This window comes from Ammospiza nelsoni, chromosome 3 (genome assembly GCF_027579445.1).
Source record: "Ammospiza nelsoni isolate bAmmNel1 chromosome 3, bAmmNel1.pri, whole genome shotgun sequence".
NCBI lineage: Eukaryota > Metazoa > Chordata > Aves > Passeriformes > Passerellidae > Ammospiza > Ammospiza nelsoni.
The window spans coordinates 113,799,670-113,827,222 of record NC_080635.1 but is presented as its reverse complement, the minus strand read 5'-3'; the positions used below and the strand labels follow the sequence as shown (position 1 = coordinate 113,827,222).

General features: G+C 51.2%; 1 protein-coding gene across 1 annotated transcript; it reads right to left on the bottom strand.

The window, feature by feature from the left end:
• Nucleotides 1-8,642: 8,642 nt before the first annotated feature.
• Nucleotides 8,643-20,022, bottom strand: TRIM35 (tripartite motif containing 35). Its single transcript, XM_059469634.1, has 7 exons — nucleotides 19,688-20,022; nucleotides 16,632-17,085; nucleotides 14,601-14,696; nucleotides 12,436-12,666; nucleotides 11,455-11,477; nucleotides 11,038-11,159; nucleotides 8,643-9,349 (listed from the first exon to the last, which is right to left on the bottom strand). The coding sequence occupies exons 1-7, from the start codon at nucleotides 19,762-19,764 to the stop codon at nucleotides 8,790-8,792; spliced, it is 1,563 nt and encodes a 520-aa protein (XP_059325617.1). The 5' UTR covers nucleotides 19,765-20,022; the 3' UTR covers nucleotides 8,643-8,789.
• Nucleotides 20,023-27,553: the final 7,531 nt, after the last annotated feature.

The window sequence follows — 27,553 nt, the reverse complement described above, 5'->3', positions numbered from 1 at the left end:
GACATCATCGCCCGGCCCTCTGATTGGTCGAGAGCCCCGTGCGACTGAGGGCCCCGCCCGGTGACGTCACAGCCCGCAGCTATTTTGGGGTTGGAGCAGGGAAAAGGGAAAAAATGGGGAAAAAAGGGATGGGTGCAAAAATTGTTGTTTTTTTTTTTTTTTTAAAAGGGGATTTTGGGGTGAAAAATGGGGATTTTGGGGGTGGGTTGGAAGGGGGGATGCGGAGCGGGGCGGAGATGGGGGGGGACAAAGTGACAAAGGGACACGGAGGGGTTCGGGGCGTCGCAAGGGGGGCGAGGTGTCCCCGGTCCCTGCTTGTCACATCGCGGGGACATTGGGGTGCCCCCTGAATTTGGGGGTGACAATGAGGTGACATCGATATAGGGGACAATGGGGTGACATCGATATGGGGGGGGGGACGGGACAATAGGGTGACATTTCCAGGGTGGGGGACAGTGGGGTGACATCGATATGGGGGGGGGGCAATAGGGTGACATCGATATGGGGGGACAATGGGAGGACAATGAGGTGACACTGATATGGGGGGGGACAGTGGGGTGACATTTCCAGGGTGGGGGCAATGGGGTGTCATCCATGGGGGGGGGCAGTGGGGTGACACTGATGTGGGGGGGGACAGTGGGGTGACATTTCCAGGGTGGGGGCAATGGGGTGTCATCGATGGGGGGGGGCAGTGGGGTGACACTGATATGGGGGGACACAGTATGGGGGGACAATGGGGTGACATTGATATGGGGGGACAATAGGGTGACATCGATATAGGAAGGGAGGGACAATGGGGTGACATCGATATGGGGAGGGCAATGGGGTGACATCGATATGGAGGGACAATGGGATGACATCAATATGGGGGACAATGCGGGGATATCGATATGGGGGGACAATGGGGTGACATTTCCAGGGTGCGGGACAATAGGGTGACATCGATATGGGGGACAGTGGGGTGACATAAATATGGGGGGACAATGGGGTAACATCTCCAAGATTTGGGGATAATGGGGTGACATCTCTGAGATTTGGGGACAATGGGGTGTCCGCTCCATGCTGAGGGACAATTAGGTGTCATGTCCAAGATAATGGGGTGAATCCTCCAGGATTTGGGGTGACATCTCCAAGATTTGGGGACAATGGGGTGTCCTGTCCATCCCAGGGGACAATGGGGTGTCTCCTCTATCCTGAGGAACAATGGGGTGACCTCTCCAAGATTTGGGGGCAATAGGGTGTCCCCTCCATCCTGGCCTGTCCCCAGCCCATGTCCCAGTCCCACCCTGTCCCACCATTCCCAGCCCTACATTCCCACTGGCACTCGTCCTCCTCCGTCCCCAATTTGGGGACACGGAGAGGCCGAGCCCCAGATCCCAAAACTATTTTGGGGCGAGTGGAATCTCCGGGGAATCCATGACGAACGAGGGCACCTCTGGAGTGCCGAGTCCATCCCAAATTCCGACTCTCCTTGCCCAAATCCGCCTCATCCCGGCCTATTTTCCATTGGTCACGTTTGGGCACCTCTGGGAATCATCCCGGTATTTTTAGGTTCTGGATTTCTCCGTCACTTTTTGGGGACACAGGTGGGTCTGGAAAAGGGATTTAGGGTGGGTTTTGGGGGAGAGGATATCGGGAAGAATGGGATGGCCCCGTTGGGATGTGGGGAGGAATTGGTTATTCCGGCTCTCCTTGTCCAAATCCGCTTCATCCCGGCCTATTTTCTGCCGGGACCTCTGGGAATCATCCCGGTATTTTTAGGTTCTGGATGTCTCTGTCACGTTTTGGGGACACTCTGGAAAAAGGATTTAGGGTAGGCAGGATATCGGGAAGGCCGAGATGGCCCCGTTGGAATTTTTGGGGTGAATTGGGGTATTCCAGCTCTCCTTCCTCAAATCCGCCTCATCCCGGCCTATTTCCCACTGGTCACCTCTGGGAATCATCCCGGTACTTTTAGGATCCGGATTTCTCCGTTTTTGGGAACACGGATCGCTCTGGAAAAGGGATTTAGGGTGGGGTTTTAGGGGCAGGATATCGGGAAGGACGGGATGGCCCCTTTGGAATTTTGGGGTGAATTGGTTATTCTGGCTCTCCTTCCCCAAATCCGCCTCATCCCGGCCCATTTTCCACCGGTCATCTCAGGGAATCAACCTGGTACTTTTAGGATCTGGATTTCTCCGTCACGTTTTGGGGACATGGATCACTCTGGAAAAGGGATTTAGGGTGGGGTTTGGTGGGGCAGGATATCAGCAAGGACGGGATGGCCCTGTTGGAATTTTTGGGGTGAATTGAGGTATTCCAGCTCTCCTTCCCCAAATCCACCTCATCCCGGCCTATTTTCCATCGGTCACATTTTGGGCACCTCTGGGAATCATCCCGGTATTTTAGGATCTGGATTTCTCCGTCGCGTTTTGGGGACATGGATCGCTCTGGAAAAGGGATTTAGGGTGGGGTTTGGTGGGGCAGGATATCGGCAAGGACGGGATGGCCCCGTTTTAATTTGGGGAGGAATTGGGTATTCCGGCTCTCCTTCCCCAAATCCGCCTCATCCCGGCCTGTTTCCCACCGGCACCTCTGGGAATCATCCTGGTATTTTTAGGTTCTGGATTTTTCCGTCACATTTTGGGGATGTGGATCGCTCTGGAAAAAGGATTTAGGGTGGGTTTGGTAGGGCAGGATATCGGCAAGGACGGGATGGCTCTGTTGGAATTTTGGGGTGAATTGGGGTTCTGGCTCTCCTTCCTCAAATCCACCTCTTTGTTGATTTTTTTTGGGCATTCCAGCTCTGGAATGTTCAATCCAGGTTGGATGGGGATTGGAGAAATATGGGATTGCAGAAGGCATCCTTGGGGTGGGATTTAAGGACCATCCCCACCCAAACCCTTCCATGATCCAACAATTCCATGGCAGGGACATCCCACTGAAATTCCCAAATTTCCAATCCTTTCCCCCCCCAGGTTCCAAGCAGGCAGAATTTGGGATTCCCTTGGGAATTTTGGTGGAGCGCATTCCAGAGGGACAAAGGCCAGGAAAGGGTCAAATCCCAGTGGCCAAGTTGGGGACAAAGAGCCCTTGAGTGGCTCCGGGCGCGGCCCGGCCGTGCCTGGCACCGGCGGCTCCTTTGAGATTCCTAGGATTCAGCCCCTTCCCGGGATCCCAGCTCTGGGCAGCACCCCCTTCCTGGTGGCCTTGGTGGCCGTGGGTCAGATCCTGGAGGTGGGAATGACACTGGGAGAACTGGGATGGTCACACCTGAAGGTAGCTCCGTGTCCCTGATTTCAGGTGTGGCTTTTTCAGGGAGGGGTTTTGGGATCAAATCCTGAAGCTGGGAATGGCTCTGAGGACGCTGGGAGGGTCACATGTCCCCATTTCAGGTGTGGCTTTTTCAGGGAGGGATTTTGGGATCAAATCCAGGAGCTGGGAACGGCTCTGGGAACACTGGGAGGGTCACACCTGGAGGTCGCTCCCGGATTTCAGGAGTGGCTTTTTCATGGATGGAGTTTGGGATCAAATCCTGGAGCTGGGAATGGCTGAGAAGGTCACACCTGGAGGTGGCTCCATGATTTCAGGAGTGGCTTTTTCAGGGAGGGATTTTGGGATCAAATCCTGGAGCCTGGAATGGCTCTGGGAGCACGGGGAAGGTCACATGTCCCCATTTCAGGAGTGGCTTTTTTATGGATGGAATTTAGGGTCCAATCCTGGAGCTGGGAATGGCTCTGGGATGGTCACACCTGGAAGTGACCCCTGTCCCCTGTTTCAGGAGTGGCTTTTTTAGGGATGGATTTTGGGGTCAAATCCTGGAGCTGGGAATGACACTGGGAGGGTCACCCTTGGAGGAGTCTCCTGTCCCCGATTTCAGGAGTGGCTTTTTTAGGGCTGGGCTGGAATTCCCAGACAGTCCCTGGCTCCCTGGCAGCGTCCAAGGAAAGGTTGGATGGGGCTTTGGAGCACCCTGGGATGGTGGGAAGTGTCCCTGGGATGGGATTGAAGGTCCGTGGATCCCATCCCAAACCATTCCGGGATTCTGGGATCAAGGACACTCAGGATCCATCCCGAGGGATTTTTATGGAATTCGGGGATGGAAAAGGGAAGGGAGACCCTTCCTGGAGTCCCCAGTTCCCAGTGAAGCCCCTGGATCCTGAAATTCCTTCTCAAGGAGGAGTCGGGATGGGGATGGATCCAGTGCCAGGCTGGGAGGGCTGGGAATGTGCAGCTGGATCAGGGAAGGATCCAGGGAATCCTTGGAGCCGCTTCCCCATCCCAAAGGGGCTCCAGGAGAGCTGGGATTTGGGCAAGGGCTGGAGGGGCAGGAGGCAGGGAATGGCTTCCAGTGGGAAAGGGGAGCTTGGGATGGTGGGATCTTGGGAAGGGATTCCTGGCTGGGCTGGAATTCCCAGAGAATCCCTGGCAGTGTCCAAGGAAAGGCTGGAGCACCCTGAGATTGTGGCGGGAGGCGTCGGGGTTGGAATGGGTGGGATTTGAGCTCCTTTCCCACCCAAACCATTCCCTTTCCATGGTTCCTGTCCCTGGGAATTCCATCGGCTCCCAGGATTCCCGGAGAACCTCCCCGGGAGGCTCCCGCGTCCCCCCAAAATCCCCCAAATCCACCCAAAAATCCCCCAAATCCCCCAAAACCTTGGGATGCTCCGGGTACCGGCAGGGAGGGGAGGGGCGGGGCAAAGGCGCGGTGTCGGGCGCTGATTGGTCAGAAATGACATCATCGATGAGCAGCCGGCGGTGGAGGCCCCGCCCCAAATCCTGGGTGGGTCCGGGGGGATCCCGGGAATGGGGCGGGAATTGTGGGAAAAATGGGAAAAAAGTGACGAGATTTTTGTTGGGAATTGGGATAAAAATGGGAGAATGGGATGGGAGAAATGTGGGAAAAATACAGGGGAAATTAATAAAAATAAATGTGTAATATTTTTAAAAATATATGCTAAAATAGAAAATACATTTAAAATAAACGCAAAAATAAATATGAAATTAATTTAAAATAAATGCAATAATATATATGGAATAAGTTTAAAATAATTGCAAAAATAAATTTAAAATAAATATTAAAAAATGGAGAATGAATATAAAATAAATACAAACCTAAACCCCTATACATGTGATATAAAAGAAATATAAAAATAAATACAACACCCCCAAAAAATAGAAAATAAATTCAAAATAAATAAAAAAATATGTGTTAAATAAATAGTTATGGTTGAACAGATATAAAATAATTCTATAAAATATAAAATGGAAAATAATATATAAAATAAATATAAAAAGAGAAGTAAATACTTTATTTAAACAGAAATTAATTAAAAATTTAAAAGTAAGGTAAACATAAAAAGAATAATGAAGGTAAATATAAAAATAGGAATAAAAATATCAAATTAAAAGATAGAATGAAAGTCTAAAAAAAATTTCAAAGGAAAAAAACAGTTTAAAATAAGACTGAAAATAACAGTCAATAAATATAAAAATTATTTTTACCATTTTAGAAATTGAATTATTTTAATATTAAAGTTGAAATAAAAGACTAGAGAAGAAAAATAAAAATTAATTAAAATTTTTTTAAAACCCACTAAGAAATAAAAAAAATTAGAAATTAAAACCTAAAACCAAAAGAAATTAAAACCTAAAAAATACAAACAAAATTTAAAAAAATAAATTTACAATCAATTAAAAATAAAAAAAAATTAAGAATAAGAATAAAATAAGAATAAAAATAAGAATAAAAATAAAAATAAGATAAAGATAAAGATAAAGATAAAGATAAAGATAAAGATAAAGATAAAGATAAAGATAAAGATAAAGATAAAGATAAAATCAGTGAGACCCTTCCAAGCAAGAATCCTCTTTTTCCAAGGTGGAATTCCAGGAATTCCATCCTAAATTTTGGGATGGAAAAGGTGCAGAGGAACCCCTCGACCCCTCCAGTGTTTCCCCCACATTTATCGTCCAAAATTCCCAGAAAAAAAGGGAAAAATCCCAGGCCTCACATTCCCAAACACATCCCAAATGTGCCAAAATTGGGGTTGGGATGCTCAGAATTTTGGCAAGTGCCGGGATTTTGGGGTAATGGGAAATGTCGGGATATGGGACAGGGAGCGGGACTGGGATGGAGCAGAGGAATGGGAGAATGGGATGATGGGAGAATGGGATAATGGGATAATGGGATAATGGGATTGGGATTGGGATTGGGATTGGGATTGGGATTGGGATTGGGATTGGGGTTGGGATTGGGGTTGGGGTTGGGGTTGGGATTGGGCTGGAGCAGGATTGGGATTGCAGTTGGAATTGGGATGGGATGGGATGGGATGGAATAAGTGGATGGCACAATGGGATGGGATTGGGGTTGGGATTGGGATTGTAGAATTGGGATTGGGATTGGGATTAGGATTGGGGGGAAGGGATGGGATGGAGAGAAGGGATAGAGATGGATGGAGATGGGATGGGGATGGGATATTGGGATTTGGATGGGAATGCAGGATTGGGGTGGCATGCCATCAGGATGGGATGAAAATGAAGATGGGATGGGTTGGGATGGAGATGGGAACAGGATGGGATAGGACAGGATGGAGATGAGATGAGATGAGATGAGATGAGATGAGATGAGATGAGATGAGATGAGACGAGATGAGATGAGATGAGATGAGATGAGATGAGATGAGATGAGAAGGGATTGGGATTAGGACGGAGCAGGACTGGGATTGAAATGCAGGACTGGGGTGGGATGTGATTGGGGTTGGGATAGAGCTGGATTGGGATTGGGATTGGGATTGGGATTGGGATTGGGATTGGGATTGGGATTGGGATTGGGATTGGGATGGAGCAGGATTGGGAACGGGATTGGGATAGGGGTGGGATTGGGATCAGAATGCAGGATTGGGGTGGGGTGGGACAGGATGGGATAGGATTGGGATTGGGATTAGGAATGGGATTGGGATTGGGATTGAGGTTGGAATTGGGATGGGATTGGGGTGGGATGGGATGGAGAGAAGGGATGGAGATGGGAATGGGGTGGGATTGGGATTGGAAGAGATGTGATGGAGATGGATGGGGATGGGATGAGATTGGGGTTAGGATTGGCATAGGGATAAGGATTGGGATGGCAGTGCAGGATTTGGGTGGGATGGGATGGGTTAGGATTGGAATTAGGATTGGAGTTGAAATCAGATGTGGATGAAAAATGGAGATGGGATGGGATAGGGATGGAGAGAGGATTTGGATTTGGGTGGGATTGGGATAGGGGTGGGATTCAGATCAGAATGCAGGAATTGGGGTGGGATGGGATTGGAATGGGATTGGGATGGGAAAGAATTGAGATTGGGATTAGGAATGGGATTGGGACTGGGATGGGATGGGTTGGGAATGGGAATGGAAGATTGGGGTGCGATGGGATGGGGTTGGGATTGGTATTGGGATGGAGCAGGATTGGGATTGGGTGGGAATGCAGGATTGGGGTGCAATGGGATGGAATGAAGGATTGGAATGGAGCATGATTGGGATTGGGACTGGATTTGGATTGGGATTGGATCAGGATTGGGATTGGGATGGCTGTGCAGGATTATGGTGGGATGGGATTGGGGTTGGGATGGAGCTGGATTGGGACTGGGACTGGGATGGAATGGAATGGAATGGAATGGGATGGGATGGGATGGGATGGGATGGGATGGGATGGGATGGGATGGGATGGGATGGAGGAATGGATGGAGATGGGATGCAGGGATTTGGGATGCTTCAATCCCTTTTTTCCCTCCTTTGCCGTATCCAGGGATACACTGTGGGAGGATCCCGGGGTCGCCCCCAGCTCCAGCCTTTTCCTTTTGTTCTCCCTCCTCCCTCTCTTGTTTCCAAGGAGCTTCCCAAACAAATGCTGGGAAACCATGGAAACCATCTGCTCCCGTCGGAATCTGGGCAGGAAAAAAGCAGGAAAAAGGCAGAAAAAGGACAGGAAGGGCCACCCAGGCCCCTTCCCTTCCCCCCTGGAATCACCTGAAATCCCAAGGACTCACCTGGATTTGGGAAAAAACCGTTTGGGAGGGATTAACTCCGAGTAAAAATTCCAAATTTCCTCCTTTTGCCAACACCAACGACGCATCTTCATTGGATTCCCAGAGCTGGGAATTCCAGGGAAAAAACCCTCGGAAGGATAAAGCTGTGGGGAAAAGGATGGAGGAGATGGGATATTCCCAGGAATGTTCCCATTGATGGTTTTCCATATGGAGGCTTGGCAGGTCAGCTTTGCTTTCCTTCCCATTCTCCGGGATTTGATAAAAATAGATTTATTAAATTCTTTTATTTTTTAATAAAATAGTCTAATAAATGTAGTAAATTATTAATAAAATTCAATACAGGGTTGAAGGATGGGAGTTCTGCTGGTGGTTGCCTTTTTGTGCTGTCCTGAACAGGGAGAATCCTCATCCAGCCAAATCCCGTGGGATTTTCCCATTCCAAGAGCCGGGATAAGAATCACAGCAGGGATTCCTGAATCCCTGAAAACTGCAGGAAAAAACCCCTAAATCCTTTAATTCCTTATTTGTCAAGGAAATCCCTTCCTCCCAAAGCATTCCCAGCTTGGATCCATCACAGATAGCTTCAGGAAAATTTTGGGATTTGGGCACAGAACCACACGGAGGGGAGAGATATATTGATAATATTTCTAATGTTTATTAATATTTAATAAGAATAAAAACCTGAGATAATACAAACATTTTTTATCCCTGCGTATTTTTCCTTTTCTGTTTTTCCCGTAAAACCAGCTGAAAAGCCCCACCAGGAGGCAAGGAGACGTTCTAGGTCTGGACATCCTCAAGGACGCGGACCCGGAGCGGGCAGATCCGGAGCGTCTTGGCGTTGGAATCGCCCTGGGTGTTGCCCACGTAGAAATAGGGGAAGACGGCGCAGCCAAACTTCTCGTGGAATGTGTAGATGTGGCTCTGGCGGTCGGCGTCGTAGAAGGAGAGCTCGCCCTCGGTGCAGTCCAGCTCCACGCGGACGCGCCGGATGTTGCCCAGCCCCGTCTGCGAGCGTATGGTGTTGGACACCCGGCACTCGTCCTTGCCCTGCAGGTGGTAGATGTACCAGAAGCCGGAGCGGGTGTCGTGGTGGTAACTCCAGGGGGAGCCTCCGTGGGGGCGCGAGACGCCCACCCGCCAGTTGTCAAGGCCGCCCAGGTCCACCTCCCAGGTGTGGAAGCCTTTGGAGAAGCCGCGGGAGCCCAGGACGCAGGGGGCGGAGGTGAAGCGCTCCGGGTTTTCCAAGGAGCCTTTGTAGCTGCACAGGGTGACGCTGGCGAGGTCCTCGGAGACGGAGAGCCAGCCCGCGGCCGAGTTGGGGTCCAGGCTGAAGGGGACTGCGGGGAAGGGGAAGGTTTTATGGGAAGTTTGCTCCGTGGAGCCACCCATGGATCCATTCACACATGGATCCTTCCATCCCTACATGGATCCTTCCATGCATTCATCCATGGATCCCTCCATCCCTCCATCCAGCCATGGATCCTTCCATGGATACATCCGTCTGTCCCTCCATCCATGGATCCATCCATCTGCCCATCCATCCATCCATGGATCCATGGATCCCTCCCTCCATCCATGGATCCTTCCATGGATTCACCCATGGATCCCTCCCACCTTCCATCCATCCATGGATCCTTCAATGGACCCATCAATCTGTCCCTCCATCCATGGATTGCTCCCTCCATCCATCCATGGATCTTTCAATGCATCTGTCCATCTGTCCCTCCATCCATGGATGCCTCCAAGGATCCAACCATCCATCCATCCATGGATTCATCCATGGATCCATCCATGGATCCATCCATCCATCCCTCCCTTCCTCCATCCATGGATCCATCTATCTATGGATCCTTTCATAGATCCATCCCTCCATCCATCCATGGATCCCTCCATGGGTCCATCCATCCATCCATGGATCTACCATTAATCCCTGGATTCATCCATCCATCCATCCATCCATCCATCCATCCATCCATCCATCCATCCATCCATCCATCCACGGATTCATCCTACACCCATGCCTGTCCATGGATTTGTCCCTGGCAAACGCACATTCCCAAGTTTCCCTTTTTGAGGAACAAGCCCGTCCCTTCACTTCCCCAATCCCCAATCCCATCTCCACATTTCCCATCTTTCCAGACCCCATCACCACCATTTTTAGGGAAGAATCCATGTCCACATTTCCCATCACCACCATTTTTAGGGAAGAATCCATCTCCACATTTCCAGACCCCACCATTTTTAGGGAAGAATCCATCTCCACATTCCCCATCTTTCCAAACCCCACCATTTTTAGGGATGAATCCGTTTCCACATTTTCCATTTTTCCAGACCCCACCACCATTTTTAGGGATGGATCACTCTCCACATTTCTCACCACCACCATTTTTAGGGATGAATCCATGTCCACATTTCCCATCTTTCCAGATTTCTTCACCATTTTTAGGGATGAATCAATCTCCACATTTCCCATCATCACCATTTATAGGGAGGAATCCATCTCCACATTTCCCATCTTTCCAGACCCCACCACCACAATTTTTTTGGATGAATCCATTTCCACATTTCCCATCATCACCATTTATAGGGAGGAATCCATCTCCACATTTCCCATCTTTCCAGATCCCATCACCACCATTTTTAAGGATGATTGCATTTCGACATTTCCCACCACCACCATTTTTAGGGAAGAATCCCTCTCCACATTTCCCATCTTTCCAGACCCCACCACTGCATTTCCCATTTTTCCATATACCACCACCACCATTTTCAGGGAAGAATCCATCTCCACATTTCCCATTTTTTCCAGACCCCACCACCACCATTTTTAGGGATGAATCCATTTCCACATTTCCCATCTTTCCAGATCCCATCACCATTTTCAGGGATGAATCCCTCTCCACATTTCCCATCTTTCCAGGCCCCACCACCACCATTTTAAGGAAAAATCTGTCTCCATTGGGAATGGATTTCCCATTTTTCCACCCTGTGGAAAACGCCATTCCCAACATTCCCGGCTCCTCACCAGTGGTGATGGTGTCCAACATCTTCTTCCACACGTTGTACTGCAGCGATCCCAGATATTTGGCCACGTCCAGGAGCAATCCCGAGGAAACAGCCTCCGGCTCCTCGGCCGTGCAGGCGATCCTGGAGCAAGGAATGACCGTGGAGAAAGGATTGGGATGAGGAACCCGGTATTTCCCAAACTTTTCATTCCTCAATTCCCACAAAATCTGGGATTTAACGCTTCCCACAAACCCTGAAAATTCTGCTTTGTGTCCCCGCCATACTGCCTGGAACACCCAGGAGACGCTGGAATTTTCTTGGAGCAGGAACTTTAGGAGACCCCATCCAGCCAGCGGGATGGGCTCAGCCATCCCCAAATTCCCATGTATTTGGGAATTCCATGGATTTGGGAATATATGATGGGATCAGGACCTACCTCCGCTTGCGGTTCTTGTGGGTCTGGAAAAGAAAAGATAAAGAGGGATCAGATCCTGGATGCCACTGGAATTCCAAGGATTACACGGGGGAGATGGGAGAATGATCCCGGTGGGAATTACCGTGGGAAATGTGGGAATTACCATCGGGAATGCGGGAATTACCACCAGGAATGTGGGAATTACTATGGGGAATGTGGAAATTACCATTGGAAATGTGGGAATTACCACCAGGAATGTGGGAAGTACCATGGGAATGTGGGAATTACCACGGGGAATGCCAGAATTACCACCGGGAATGTGGGAATTACCACGGGGAATGTGGGAATTACCACCGGGAATGTGGGAATTACCAGGGAGAATGTGGGAATTACCATGGGGAATGTGGAAATTTCCACTGAGAATGTGGGAATTACCAGGGAGAATGTGGGAATTACCAGGGAGAATGTGGGAATTACCATGGGGAATGTGGAAATTTCCACTGAGAATGTGGGAATTACCAGGGAGAATGTGGGAATTACCACGGGGAATGCCAGGATTACCACCGGGAATGTGGGAATTACCACGGGGAATGTGGGAATTACCACCGGTAATGTGGGAATTACCACGGGGAATGTGGGAATTACCAGGGAGAATGTGGGAATTACCACCGGGAATGTGGGAATTTCCACTGAGAATGTGGGAATTACCAGGGAGAATGTGGGAATTACCAGGGAGAATGTGGGAATTACCATGGGGAATGCCAGGATTACCACCGGGAATGTGGGAATTACCACGGGGAATGTGGGAATTACCACCGGTAATGTGGGAATTACCACGGGGAATGTGGGAATTACCAGGGAGAATGTGGGAATTACCACCGGGAATGTGGGAATTTCCACTGAGAATGTGGGAATTACCATGGAGAATGTGGGAATTACCATGGGGAATGCCGGAATTACCACCGGGAATGTAGGAATTACCACGGGGAATGTGGGAATTACCATCAGGAAGGTGAGGTCGTCCCGCTGGCAGTCGGCCTGAAGCCGTGTGGCCTCGTTGAGCAGGACCTGGCTGGCCTTGCTCAGCTCCTCCATCTTTCCCTGGATCAGATCCTGCTTCCGGTCCATCTCCTCCCGGATCTGCGCCAGCACGGCCTGCTCCTCGTCCCACAGGAACTTGTGCAGCTTCTCGAATTCCCACTTCACCTGACACTCCAGACGCTCCGATTCCTCCTGGGAATGAATGTCGGTACCTTGCTCCAGGTGGGAACGGTGGAAGCGCCCGAATTCCCTGGATTCCTCCTTCCCAGAGCTCAGGGATTCCCTGGGGTCATGCTGGTATCCCCATAATCCCATTCCCACTTCCCAAATCCCTACCCTGCTCTCCTTTCCCAGGATGGAATCAATGCTCCAGCCCCGGCTGCATGTGCAGGATCAGGATCGCGATCAATCCCACCTCTGGAGCACAAGAATTCTCTGGATTCCTCCTTCCCAGAGCTCAGGGATCACTGGGATCATGCTGGCTTCCCCAGATTCCCATCCCCACTTCCCAAATCCCCATCACTCCCCTTTTCCAGATGGAATCAGTGCTCCACCCCAGCTGCATTCCCAGTCAGGTTTGGGATTGAGATCAAATCCCACCCCTGGAGCACCAGAATTCCCTGGATTCCGCCTTCCCAGAGCTCATGGATTCTCTGGGATCACGCTGCTCTTCCCAAATTTCCATCCCTGCTTCTCAAATCCCCACGGCTCTCATTTTCAAGGTTGGTATCAGTGCTCCACACCAGCTGCATATGCAGGATTGGGATCGGGATCAATCCCACATCTGGATCACCCAAATTCCCTGAATTCCCCCTTCCCAGAGCTCAGGGATCACTGGGATCACGCTGCACTTCCCATATTCCCATCCCCATTTCCCAGATCCCCAGCACTCTCCCCTCCTAGGATGGGATCAGTGCAGGTTTGGGATTGGGTTCAATTCCACCTCTGGAGCACCCAAATTCCTTGGATTTCCCCTTTCCACAGCTCAGGGACTCCCTGGGGTCACTGGGATCATGCTGGCTTCCCCAAATTCCCATCCCCACTTCCCAAATCCCCGTCACTCCCCTTTTCCAGATAGGATAAGTGCTCCATCCTAGCTGCATGTGCAGGATTGGGATTGGAACCAATCCCACCTCTGGAGCACCAGAATTCCCTGGATTCTCCATTCCCAGAGCTCAGGGATTCCCTGGGATCACTGGGATCACGCTGCCTTTCCCAAATTCCCATCCCTGCTTCCCAAACCCCACTGCTCTCCTTTTCCAGGTTGGTATCAGAGCTTCACTCCAGCTTCATTCTCAGTCAGGACTGGGACCAATCCCACCTCTGGAGCACCCAAATTCCCTGGATTCCCCCTTCCCAGAGCTCAGGGATTCCCTGGGATCGTGCTGCCCTTCCCAAATTCCCAACCTCGCTTCTCAAATCCCCATCACTCTCATTTTCCAGATGGGATCAATGCTCCACCCCTGCTGCACGTGCTGGTTTGGGATCAGGATCAATCCCATCTCTGGAGCACCCAAATTCCCTGGATCCCCCTTCCCAGAGCTCAGGGATTCCCTGGGATCACGCTGCCCCTCCCGAATACCCCTCCTCACTTCCCAAATTCCCACCGCTCTCCTTTTCCAGGATGGAATCAGGGCTTCACTCAAGCTGCATGTGCAGGATTGGGATTGGGATCAATCCCAGTTCTGGAGCACCCAAATTCCCTGGATTCCCCTTCCCAGAGCTCAGGGATCCCTGGGATCACGCTGTCCTTCCCAAATTCCCATCCACACTTCCCAAATCCCCACTGCTCTCCTGTCCCAGATGAGATTCATTCTCTACCCCAGCTGCATGTGCAGGATTGGGATCGGGATCAATCCCACCTCTGGAGCACCCAAATTCCCTGGATTCCCCCTTCCCAGAGCTCAGGGATCCCTGGGATCACGCTGCCCTTCCCAAATTCCCATCCACACTTCCCAAATCCCCACTGCTCTCCTTTCCCAGATGGGATCAGTGCTCCACCCCATTGAACATGCAGGATTGGGATCAGGATTCGGATCAAGACGGGGATCGGGATCAGGATTGGGATCGGGATCCAGAACCGGATCAGGATTGGGATCAATCCCGCCTCAAGAGGGAACACGCACCTCGTTGTGCCGGGCGATGCATTCGTAGGATCTCCGCACGGCCCCGAAATCCTTGGCTTTCTCCCGCAGGGAAGACTCCATGTTCGCCAGCTTGGCCTGCGGGGAGGAGACACCCTCAGGACTCCCCCATTCCTGGGATTTTCCGGGATTTTTCCAGGACAAACGCTCCCAGAGCCGGATCCTTGCTCCATCCAACTGCTCTCCTCAGGCAGCCGGGAGGAAGAGGAGCTTTGATCCATAGGGAATCTTTCTCTCTAGGTTTTAGGGATATCCCATCCCTGCTCATCCTGGTGCTGTTGGCAGCCCCATTCCCACTCCCATTCCCATTCCCGTTCCCATTCTCACTCCCACCCATTCCTGTTCCCATTCCCATTCCCACTCCCATTCCCACTCCCATTCCCATTCCAGATCCCATTCCCACTCCCATTCCCGTTCCCGTTCCCATTCCCAATCCCAGTCCTGTTCCTGTTCCCATTCCCACTCCCATTCCCATTCCCATTCCCATTCCCATTCCCATTCCCATTCCCATTCCCACTCCCACTCCCATTCCCACCCCCATTCCCATTCCTGTCCCCATCCATCCCATTCCCATTCCCATTCCTGTTCTCGTTCCCACTCCCCTTCCCATTCCCCATTCCCATTCCCGATCCCATTCCCACTCCCATTCCCACTCCCACTCCCACTCCCATTCCCATTCCCATTCCCATTCCCATTCCCATTCTTGTTCTCATTCCCAATCCCATTCCCATTCCCATTTCCCATTCCTGTTCCCATTCCCATTCCTATTCCCATTCCCATTCCCACTCCCATTCCCATTCCCATTCCCACTCCCAATACCATTCCCGTTCCCATTCCCATTCCCAGGAACCCCAGCCAAGCTTTTCCCGCCACATTTGAAATCCATCGGGATGAGTCAGGGCGGTGCCGGCTGTTTTCCAGCATGTCCTGGCAGCATTCCCAGCTCCTGGCTGCATCCCATCCCCTCCTCCTCCTCCTCCTCCTCCTCCTTTCTGCTGGAATTGAGCAACTCCCAAATCCCAACCCCGCTCCCAAAGCCTGGAATAACCGGCGTGGCCGGATCCGAGCTGGGATCAAGGGAATCACCGGGAATAACCATCCCGCTGCCCTTTCCCGCGGGATCATTATCCGGGATGGCGCTGGATAATTAAAGGGCAGCAGAGCATCCAGCAGCCGCCACACACCCGCAGGGAAGCGTGGCAGCCTCATCCCAAATCCTGGGAAATCTGGGACAGCTCCAGGTTTTAGGGGTGCCTCTCTTTGTCATCCTTCCATGGATGCATCCATCCATCCATCCATCCATCCATCCATCCATCCATCCATCCACCCATCTCTGTTCATCCATGGATTCATCCCTCCATCCATCTATGGATCCATCCATGAATCTATCCACATCCATCCATCCATGGATCCATCTCTCCATCCATCTCTGTTCATCCATGGATCCATTTATCCATGGATCCATTGCTCCCTCCCTCCATTCTTAGATTCATCCATCCCTCCATCCATCCATCCATGGATTCCATCTATGGATCCATCCCTCCATCCACCCGTCCATTCCTCCATCCATCTACATCCATGCATGTATCCATCCATTCATCCATCCATCCATCCATCCACACCCATCCATCTATGGATCCATCCACATTCATCCCTCCATCCATGGATACTTCTGTGGATCAATCCCTCCATGGATCCATCCCTGTTCATCCATGGATCCATCCCTCCAGTCATTCATGGATCCATGCATGGATCCATTCGCCCACATCCATCCATGGATCCATCCATGGATCCATCCATCCATCCCTCCATCCATCCATCCATCCATCCATCCATCCATCCATCCATCCATCCATCCATCCATCCATCCATCCATCCATCCATCCATCCATCCATCCATCCATCCATCCATCCCTGCATCCCTGCATCCATCCATCCATCCATCCATCCATGGATCCATCCCTCCATCCATCACGCATATGATCCATCCCTCTCTCCCTGCCCACCCCTCACCCTAAAATCCGCCGCCGCCTCCTGCACCGGCCTCATCTTGTGCCCCTGGTGCTCCTTGGAGCTCTGGCACGAGAAGCACGCCAGCTCCTTGTCCTCCATGCAGAAGAACTTGGGTTCCTCCTGGTGCGCGGGGCACAGCGCCACGCCTCGGCCCTGCCGCTGCCCTTCCTCCTTCAGCACCAGCTCCACCAGGTTCCTCAGCGTGCGGTTGACGCGGAGCTGCTCCAGCGAGGACCTCTCCTTGCACAGGGGGCACTCCGGCCGCCGCTGCTCCCACGAGCGGGTGATGCAGCCCTTGCAGAAGTTGTGGCCGCACCGCAGCGTCACGGCCTCCCGGAACGGCTCGTAGCACACGGGGCACAGCAATTCCTCCCTCAAGCCCGGCGGGCTGGATGGTGGAGCTGCCGAGCTGCTGCAGATGCCGAGGCAGGGATAATCGTCTGTGTTTTCCATGCTGCGGGATTTTTAGGAGTGAGATTTAATTTTTTTTTGGATTTTTTTTTTGTTTCTTTCCTAAGCTACCCCGACCGGACAAACGGCTCCGCTTTCTGACGCAACCGCTCCGGTTTCCTGCCGGTGACTCAGCCGCGCTCCCTCCCGCCCGCTGACAACGCCCCGGGGCCGCGGCCGAGGGGGTTCCGCGCCGCGGGGACGGCGGCAAAAGCGGACGGGACCCCTCCCAGCCCCGCGGTCGGACCGAGACCCGAGCACCGGGCACGCCCGGGGCAGCTCCGGTGCCCGGTTCGGGATCCCCAGGTCCCGGTCCAAATGGACTCCAGGGCTGCTCCGGTGCCCGGTTCGGGGTCTCCACGGCCCGGTCCCCCAAAATCCGGAGCTCGGTTTTGGATCCCCAGGTCCCGGTCCCACCTCCGGGGTTGCTCCGGTGCTCGAACCCCACCCCGGGGCTACCCCGGTGCCCCAAACTCGGGGTTGTTCCATTGCCCGGTTCTGAGTCCCCAGGTCCCGGTTTCAGTCCCCCAAACTCGGGGCAGACCCAGTGCCCGGTTCTCGATCCTCAGATCCCAGTCCCCCAAAATCGGGGCTGTTCCGGCCCCCCAAACTCAGGACAGCCCCAGTGCCCGGTTCTGGGTCCCCAGGTCCCGGTGCCCCAAACCTGGGGCTACTCCGGTGCCCGGATCTGAGTCCTCAGGTCCCGGTCCCCCAAACTCGGGGCTGCCCCGGTGCCCGGTTCTCGTTCCCAGGTCCCGGTCCCGGTCCCCCAAACTCGGAGCTGCTCCGGTTCTCGAACCCCACCCCAGGGCTGCCCCGGTCCCCCAAACTCGAGGCTGCTCCAGTGCCCGGGTCTGGGTCCCCAGGTCCCGGTTTCGGTCCCCCCAAACTCGGGGCTCCCCCGGTCCCGGTTCTGGGTCCCCACGTCCCGGTTTCGGTCCCCCAAACTCAGGGCTCCCCCGGTGCCCGGATCCGGCTCCCCCACCCTCTCCCGAGGCAGCTCCGGTGCCCGGTTCCGGCCCTCATGTCCCGGTCCGCAAATCCCGGTCCCGGCTCGCACCTCCGGGGCTGCTCCCGTGCCCGGATCCCTCCCTTTCCTCCGCAGTACAGCCCCGGTGTCCGGAGCTGGACCGTCTGTCCCGAACCCGGATTTGGACCCTCACCCCGGGGTTCCCCTCGGCTCCCGGGCCCCGGGGCAGCCCCGGTTCCCCAAACTCGGAACCGGACCGGTGTCCCCCGAAGTCACCAGCCTCGGGCGTCCAGACCTCCAATCCCGGGGCTGCTCCTCTGCCGGGACCCCCTCCTTTCCCGGGACCCCCAACTCCGGGGCCGCTCCGGTGCCCGGTCCCGGTCCCCAACCCCCGGAACAGACCCCTGCCCCCATCCCGGGACTATTCCGGTGCCCGGTCCCGGTCCCCAACCCCCGGAACAGACCCCTGCCCCCATCCCGGGACTATTCCGGTGCCCGGTCCCGGTCCCCAGCCCCCGGAACAGACCCCTGCCCCCATCCCGGGACTATTCCGGTGCCCGGTCCCGGTTCCCAACCCCCGGTCCGCCAATCTCGGGACCACTCCGGTGCTCCGTACCCCAATCCCGGTGCCTGGTCCCGGTACCCCACCCCTGGAACGGTCCCTGTCCCCCATCCCGGGGCCACTCCGGTGCCCGGTCCCGGTTCCCAACCCCCGGTCCCCCAATCCCGGGACCACTCCGGTGCCCTGTACCCCAATCCCGGTGCCCGAATCCCGGTGCCCCAATCCCGGTGCCCGGTCCCGGTTCCCAACCCCCGGTCCCCCATCCCGGGACCACTCTGGTGCCCGGTCCCGGTTCCCCAAACCTGGAACGGTCTCGGTCCCCCATCCCGATGCTACTTCGGTGCCCCGTACCCCAGTCCCGGCGCCCGGTCCCGCTCCCCTAACCCCGGAACAGCCCCGGTCCCCCATCCCGGGGCCACTCCGGTGTCCCGTACCCCAATCCCGGTGCCCGATCCCGGTTCCTAACCCCCGGTCCCCCATCCCGGGGCCACTCCGGTGTCCCGCACCCCAATCCCGGTGCCTGGTCCCGGTCCACCAAACCCGGAACAGCCCCGGTCCCCAATCTCGGGGCTGCTCGGGCGCCCGATCTCTCGGTTCCCAACCCCCGGTCCCCCATCCGGGGTCCACTCCGGTGTCCCGTACCCCAATCCCGGTGCCCGGACCGGGTCCCCCAAACCCGGAACTGCCCCGGTGCCCCATCCCGGGGCCAATCCCGTGCCCCGTACCCCAATCCCAGTGCCCGGTCCCGCTCCCCCAACCCCAGTACAGCCCCGGTCCCCCAATCCCGGTGCCCGGTCCCGGTCCCCTAAACCCGAAACGGCCCCGGTCCCCCTAACCCGGGGCCGCTTCCGTGCCCGATCGCGGTTCCCAAGCCCCGGTCCCCCATCCCGGGACCACTCCGGTGCCCGTACCCCAACCCCGGTGCCCGACCCCGGTCCCGCTCTGTCCCCTCACCCCGCTCCCGCTCCACGCGGCGCTATCCCGGTCCCTCCCGGCCCTTCCCGGTGCCGGTGCCGGTTCCGGGAGGTTCCCCGGTGTACCGGGGCTGTCGCAGGGGTGGGGTGGGGGTCTCACCTTGCGGACCGGCCCTGGCACCGCTCCCTCCTCCGCTGCAGGCGGCGCGGGCGTCCCCGTTCGCCTCGCTGCGACATCGCGGTGTCGCTGATATTCCCGGTGCTCCCGGAGGGCGGAGCGGGATGGGACGCTCGGGACGAGGCTCCGGGGGAGGTTCCCGGGGCTGGCCCGGCCTCTCCCGCCCCTCGGTGGCACCGGGACCCCTCCCCGGGAATCTCGGGATCCCAGAAATGCCAAAATTCAGCGTTTCCTCCGCTCCCGTTTCCACCGGGAATGGAATTCCCGAGAAACGCCCCCGGGGTTATCCAGGCCTTGCCCGTTCCTGCTTTTCGCCTTTTCCCCGTTTTCCACCCGTTCCAAAATTCCCCCCCTTTTATTTGGTTTTTTTTTTTTGTTTTTGTTTTTTCACGTTCCTACCCCGGGAGTCGCGCGGTGCCTCCCAAAATCTCTCGCTCCTCCACCACAAAAAAAAAAAAAATTAAAAAAAAATCCGCCGTGGGAAGCGGGAGGAATCTAAAAATCATCAAAGGAAAGAAAAACAACAGGGAAAAAAAAAAAAAAAAGAAAGAAAAAGAAGGAAAAAAAAAAAAAAAAGAAGAAAAAAAAAGGGATAAAAAAATTTTAAAAGAAGGGGGAAAAAGAAAGAAAAAATAAAAAAGGAAGGAAAAAATGAGAAAAAATAGGAAGAAAAGGAAGGAAAATAAAGAAAAAATAAAAGAAGGGAAATATGTAAAAAAAAGGGAAAGAAAGAAAGAAAAATTAAAAAAAGGAAGGGGAAAAAAAGAAATTAAAAAAAGGAAGGGAAAAAAGAAAAAATAAAAAGGGAAGGAAAATAAAGAAAAAATCTAAAAAGAAGGAATAAAAATTTTAAACAGAAGGGGAAAGAAAGAAAGAAAAAATTTTAAAAAGGAAGGAAAAAAAGAGGAAAGAATAAGAAAAAAAAGGAAGGGAAATAAAGAAAAAATTTTAAGAAGAAGGAAAAAAATTTAAAAAAGGAAAACAAAGAAAAAAGAAAAAAAAGAAAAACATAAAAAAAAGAAAGAAAAAAGAAAAAAGGAAGAAAAAATAAGAAAAAAGGAAAGAAAATAAAGAAAAAATTAAAAAAAAAGAAAAGAAAAAAGATTTAAAAAGAAAGGGAAAAAAGAAAGAAAAAATTTAAAAAAGGAAGGAAAATAAAGAAAAATAAGAAGAAAAGGGAGGAAAATAAAGAAAAATAAAGACAAGAAGGAACAAAATTTAAAAAAGAAGGAACAAAAACAAAAAAGAGGAAAAAGGAAGAAAAATAAAGAAAAAATTTACAAAATAAGGAAAAAAGTTTTAAAAAAGAAGAAAAAAAAAGGAAACAAAGGAAGAAAAGAAGAAAAATAAGAAAGAAAAGGAAGGAAAAGAAAGAAAAAATTAAAAAAGGAAAAAAATTTTAAATAGAAGGGGAAAAAAGAAAAAGAAAAAAAAGAGAAAAAAGGAACGAGGAAAAGAAAGAAAAAGGGAAAACAAAGAAGGAAGAAAAAAAAAGAAAAAAAGAAAAATAAGGAAAAAAAAAAGATGTTTTTGCCAACCTTTGGAGCCGTTGTTTTCCAACGGCTGCGAGCCCAAGGTTAAAGATAAAAGCGGCCGGGAATCCGTGCCCGGAACGTGGGAACGTCAGATTGGACTGGTGGGAAAAGGGGGATGGGAAAAAATCCCTGCTGGAAAAATCTCAGCCTGGAATTTGTTGGAAATTTTGGGAATCGGGGAAAGGGGATTGGGGTGGAATTTTTGGGAAAAGCCAGAGGGGGAAGCAGGAAGGATCACGGGATTATTTAGGGTGGAAAACCCTCTGGAATAATCAGCAAATTCCAGGATTTGTGCCCCCCCTGCCAAATCCACGGGGATTTGAAAGCCCACCAGGAAAATCCTTTCCAGGCAGGAATTCTTTCCAGGCAGAATTCCAAGCCTTGAGAATTCCATGGGGTTTTTAAAAGCCAGGGATCCTTGGGACTGTCAGGGATATTTGGGAATTTGGGAAGGGATTCATCCCCTGGGATGGTGGGGAGGGGCTGAGCTGGAATTCCCAGAGAATTCCCTGAGAGAAGTGTCCAAGGAAAGGTTGGAGCGTCCCGGGATTGTGGAATTGCCGGAATTTGAGGATTCCAGGCCTCAGATCCCACAGTTTTGTGGCACTTCCAAAATCCCGGGAATTCCCTGGAACATGGAAAATGTGGAGTTGGAATTGGGGTGGGATTTGAGCTTCCATCCCGGAATTTGGGAATTCCGGGCCTCAGATGCCCATGGGTTTGTGGCACTTCCCACAATTCCAGGAATTCCATGGATCCAGGAATTCCCTGGGTTTTGGAAAGTTTGGGAGTTGGAATTGAGATGGGATTTAAGCTTCCATCCTGGAATTTCATGCCCCAAATCCCATCAGTTTGTGGCACTTCCCGCAATTCCCAGAATTCCCTGGAACGTGGAAAATGTGGAGTTGGAATTGAGATGGGATTTAAGCTTCCATCCCAGAATTCCAGGTCTCAGATCCCACAGTTTTGTGACAATTCCCACAATTCCAAGAATTTCCTGGTTCATGGAAAATGTGGGGTTGGAATTGGGATGGGATTTAAGCTTCCATCCTGGAATTCCAGGACTCAGATCCCATGGGTTTCTGGCACTTTCTACAACTCCAAAATTTCCTGGATCCAGGAATTCCCTGGATGGTGGAAGGTGTTGGGGCTGGAATGGGATGGGATTTAAGCCTCCATCCTGGAATTTGGGAATTCCATGTCCCGAATCCCATGAGTTTGTGGCACTTCCCACATTTCCAAGAATTCCCTGGATCAGTGGAACCCCCGGATGTTCTCCCACTCCCTGCTCACACATCCAGGTTTGGGAACGATTTATTAACCCCTGCCAGGAATTCCTGGCTCGGATCCAGGGAAATCCACACCCGGCACCGGCGATTCCCGGGTTTTGCTCCGTCCCGGTGGGATCCGTGTCCGGAATATTCCCGGGAATCCAAGGCTGAGCTCACGCCTCAGAATTCCAGGCCTCAGATTCCACAGTCTTGTGGCACTTCCCAAAAGTCCAAGAATTCCCCGGATCGTGGAAGGTTGGGCTTGGAATCGGGGTGGGATTTGAGCTTCCATCCTGGAATTCCGTGTCCCAAATCCCATCAGTCTTGTGGCACTTCCCACAATCCCGGGAATTCCCTGGATCCTGGAAAATGTGGGGTTGGAATGGGATGGGATTTAAGCTTCCATCCTGGATTTCCAGGACTCAGATCCCATGGGTTTCTGGCACTTTCTACAATTCCAAAATTTCCTGGATCCAGGAATTCCCTGGATGGTGGAAGGTGTTGGGGCTGGAATGGGATGGGATTTAAGCCTCCATCCTGGAATTTGGGAATTCCATGTCCCGAATCCCACGAGTTTGTGGCACTTCCCACATTTCCAAGAATTCCCTGGATCAGTGGAACCCCCGGATGTTCTCCCACTCCCTGCTCACACATCCAGGTTTGGGAACGATTTATTAACCCCTGCCAGGAATTCCTGGCTCGGATCCAGGGAAATCCACACCCGGCACCGGCGATTCCCGGGTTTTGCTCCGTCCCGGTGGGATCCACATCCGGAATATTCCCAAAATAATCCCAGGAATCCAAGGCTGAGCTCAGGGGCATCCGCCTTGTGCGGATCCCAAATATTCCTCCAGCAGCATTCCCAGCTCCGTGTTCTGCCGCTGCAGGGCCGTGGCCTCGGAAAACAGCTCGGATCTCCGGGTCAGCACTTTGCTGGGAAAGGAACGCCGGGAAAATCCGTGGGAAATCCCTGGAATTGTCCCGGTCCTGCTCCCACCCCGCCGGGCACTCACTGATATTCCACGAGCGCGGCTCCGAGCGCGTCCCAGAGTTTGAGTTTCCGCTGGGGAATGATGTGGGTCATGGCTTCCCAGTATTCCCCGTCCTTGGAATTGTCCCGCACGTCCTGGAGTTCCCTGGGGGGTCCCTCGTCCCTGGGGAGGGAGAACAAATCCTCGGGATGGAGATCAAATACTTGGGAATAGTGGAAAAGCCTTTGGGATGGAGATTAAAAACCGTGGGATGGAGAGGAAATGCTTGGGAATAGAGAACAAATAATTGGGAATAGTGGACAAATATTTGGGGTGGAGGTCCAAAGGTTGGGATGGAGAGGAATCTTTGGGATGAAGAACAAATATTTGGGATGGAGAGAAATCCTTGGGATAGAGAATAAATCTTTTGGAATAGTGGACAAATCCATGGAATGGAGAACAAATCCTTGGGATGGAGAACAAGTCTTAGGGATAGAGAACGAATCCTTGGCAACTGGGAATTCAAAACTGGAAAACAAATCATTAGGAAGAAGAACAAAACTTTGGGATGGAGAACAAATCCTTGGGATGAAGATCAAAATCTTGGAATGGAGAACAAATCCTTGGGGTGGAGTTTTTGGCATGGAGAAGAAACTCTGGGAATGGACAACAAATTCCTGTGACGGAGAGCAAATCTTTGGGATGAAGAACAAATCTTTGGAATAGAGAACAAATATTTGGGAATAGTGGAAAAATCTTTGGGATGGAGATCAAAACCATGGGACGGAGAGAAAATACTTGGGAATAGCAAATAAATATTTGGGAATAGTGGACAAATCTTTGGGAAAAAGAACAAATCCTTGGGATGGAGGAAAAAACCTTGGGAAAAAGAACAAATCCCTGGGACGGAGAACAAACCTTAAAGGATAGAGAAAAAAACCTTGGGAATAGAGAACAAATTTTTGGGATGGAGAACAAATCTTGGGGACAGAGAAAAAAAACCTTGGGAAGGAGAAGAAATCCTTTGGATGGAGAACAAATTTTTGGCATGGAGGAGAAACTCTAGGAATGGACAAAAAATTCCTGGGATGGAGAAAAAAACCTTGGGAAGGAAAGAAAATATTTGGGATGGAGAACAAATCTTGGGGAAGGAGAGCAAATCCTTGGGATAGAAAACAAATTTTTGGGATGAAGAACAAATCTTGGGGATAGAGAAAAAAACCTTGGCTATTGGGAATTCAAAATTGGGAAACAGATTCTTGGGAAAGAGAACAAAACTTTGGGATGGAGAGCAAATCCTTGGGATGGAGAACAAATCCTTGGGGTGGAGAACAAATTTTTGGGATAGAGAACAAATTTTTGAGATGAAGAACAAATCTTTGGGATGGAGAACAAATATTTGGGAATAGTGGAAAAAATCTTTGGGATGGAGATCAAAACCATGGGATGGAGAGAAAATACTTGGGAATAGAGAACAAATCTTTGGGAATAGTGGACAAATATTTGGGATGGAGATCCAAAGCTTGGGATGGAGATGAAACAGTTGGGATGTTGAATGAATCCTTGGGATGGAGAAAAAATATTTGGGATGGAGATAAAAATTTTGGAGTGGAGAACAAATCCTTGGTAATTGGGAATTCAAAATTTGGAAATAAATCCTTGGGGAGGAGAACAAATCCTTGGGAATAGAGAACAAATATTTGGGATGGAGAACAAATCCTTGGCAACTTGGAATTCACAACTGGCAAACAAATTCTTAGGATGGAGAACAAATCTTTGGGAAAGAGAACAAAACTTTGGGATGGAGAGCAAATCCTTGGGGTGGAGAACAAATTCTTGGGATGGAGAAAAAAGGCTTGTGAAGGAGAGAAAATATTTTTCAGGATGGAGAGCGAATTTTTGGGATGGAGAGCAAATCTTCAGGATGAAAAACAAGTCTTAGGGATAGAGAACAAATCCTTGGCAATTGGGAATTCAAAATTGGGAAACAAATTCTTGGGAAGGAGAACAAATCCTTGGAATAGAGATCCAATATCTGGGATGAAGAAAAAAATCCTTGGGAATAGATAAGAAATCTTTGGGAAGAGTGGAAAAATCTTTGGGATGGAGATCAAAACCATGGGATCAAGAGCAGATCCTTGGGATGGAGAACAAATCCTTGGTGACTGGGAAACAAATTCTTGGAATGGAGAACAAATCTTTGGGATGGAGAACAAATTCTTGGAATGGGGAACAAATCTTTGGGATGGAGAACAAATTCTTGGAGTGGAGAACAAATCTTGGGGATAGAGAAGATAACCTTGGGATGGAGAGCAAATCTTTGCAATGGAGAACAAATTTTTGGGAAAAAGAACAAATCTTTCGAAAGGAGAGGAAATATTTGGGATAGAGAACAAATCCTTAGGAATAATGGACAAATCTTTGGGGTGGAGAAAAAAATCCTTGGCAACTGGGAATTCAAAACTAGGAAACAAATCCTTGGGAAGGAGAACAAATCCTTGGGATAGAGAAAAAAACCTTGGGATAGAGAAAAAAAACTTTGGGAATAGAGAAAAAATTTTTGGAATGGAGAACAAATCTTTGGGATGAAGAACAAATCTTAGGGATAGAGGAAAAAACCTTGGGATTGAGAACAAATTTTTGGGATGAAGAACAAATCTTTGCAATAGACAAAAATCCTTGACAATTGAGAATTCAAAATTGGGAAACAAATCATTGGGGTGGAGAACAAAACTTTGGGATGGAGAGCAAATCCTTGGGAGGGAGAACAAATCTTTGGGAATAGTGGACAAGTCTTTGGGATAGAGAACAAATCCTTGGGAATCGGGAATTCAAAATTTGGAAACAAATCCTTGGGAAGGAGAACAAATCTTTGGAATGGAGAGCAAATGTTTGGAATGGAGAACAAATTGTCGGAGTGGAGAACAAATCCTTGGGATGGAGAGCAAATCCTTGGGATAAAGAACAAATCCTTGGTAACTGGGAATTCAAAACTGGCAAACAAATCCTTGGGATAGAGACCAAATCCTTGGGAAAGAGAACAAAACTTTGGGATGGAGAACAAATCCTTGGGATGGAGAAAAAAACCTTGGGATAGAGAAAAACACCTTGGGAATAGAGAAAAAAATTTTGGGATGGAAAAAAAATCTTGGGGATGGAGAAAAAAACCTTGGGAAGGAGAAGAAAACCTTGGGATTGAGAACAAAACCTTGGGATAGAAAACAAATTTTTGGGATGAAGAACAGATCTTTGGGATGGAGAACAAATCCTTGGAATAAAGAACAAATCCTTGGGAAGGAGAACACACTCCATCATTTTCTCCCTTCCCAGCTCCTGGATCATCTCCTATCCGGTTCATTCCCAGCCTTGGGAATCTCCTGCTCCCTCAGGAAAGCTTGGGAATCTCTTTTTCGAAACAGAACCACCCCGGAACTCCCAGGACATTCCCTGGATCGCGGTTTGGCTCCATCCCGGCGCCGCCAGCCCCGCCCCGTCCCCATTCCCACCTCAGCTTGGGGAATTCCTGCAGGAATTCCCTCAGGATGGTCAGGACGTGATCCACCTGGATGGCCGGGATGCGAGCGGGGGGGCCGTGCTGGGGGTGGGATCCGCTCTGCCCGGCCGGATCCGCCGCGTCTTCCACCTGCCTGACCTGCAGGGAGCAAAGCCGGGCGTGGAATTTTCGGGATGAAGGCACCAATTTTCCTTCCTGGAATCTCTGGGATGCGTTCCCGGGGATCCGCTGGGGTCTCCCCTGGCGACCCTACCGGGATCCTGGGTGCGTGGTGGGTTTCGTAGTCCAGGAAAAAATCCACGAGGGCGCGCAGCTCGTCCTCGTCCTCGATGCGGAGGGCCTGGAAAAGCGGGAATTCCCTCAGGGATGGGCAGGGGGAAGGAAAGGGATTTAGGAGGAAGGGAAGGGAAGGGAAGGGAAGGGAAGGGAAGGGAAGGGAAGGGAAGGGAAGGAAGGGAAGGGAAGGGAAGGGAAGGGAAGGGAAGGGAAGGGAAGGGAAGGGAAGGGAAGGAAAGGAAAGGAAAGGAAAGGAAAGGAAAGGAAAGGAAAGGAAAAGG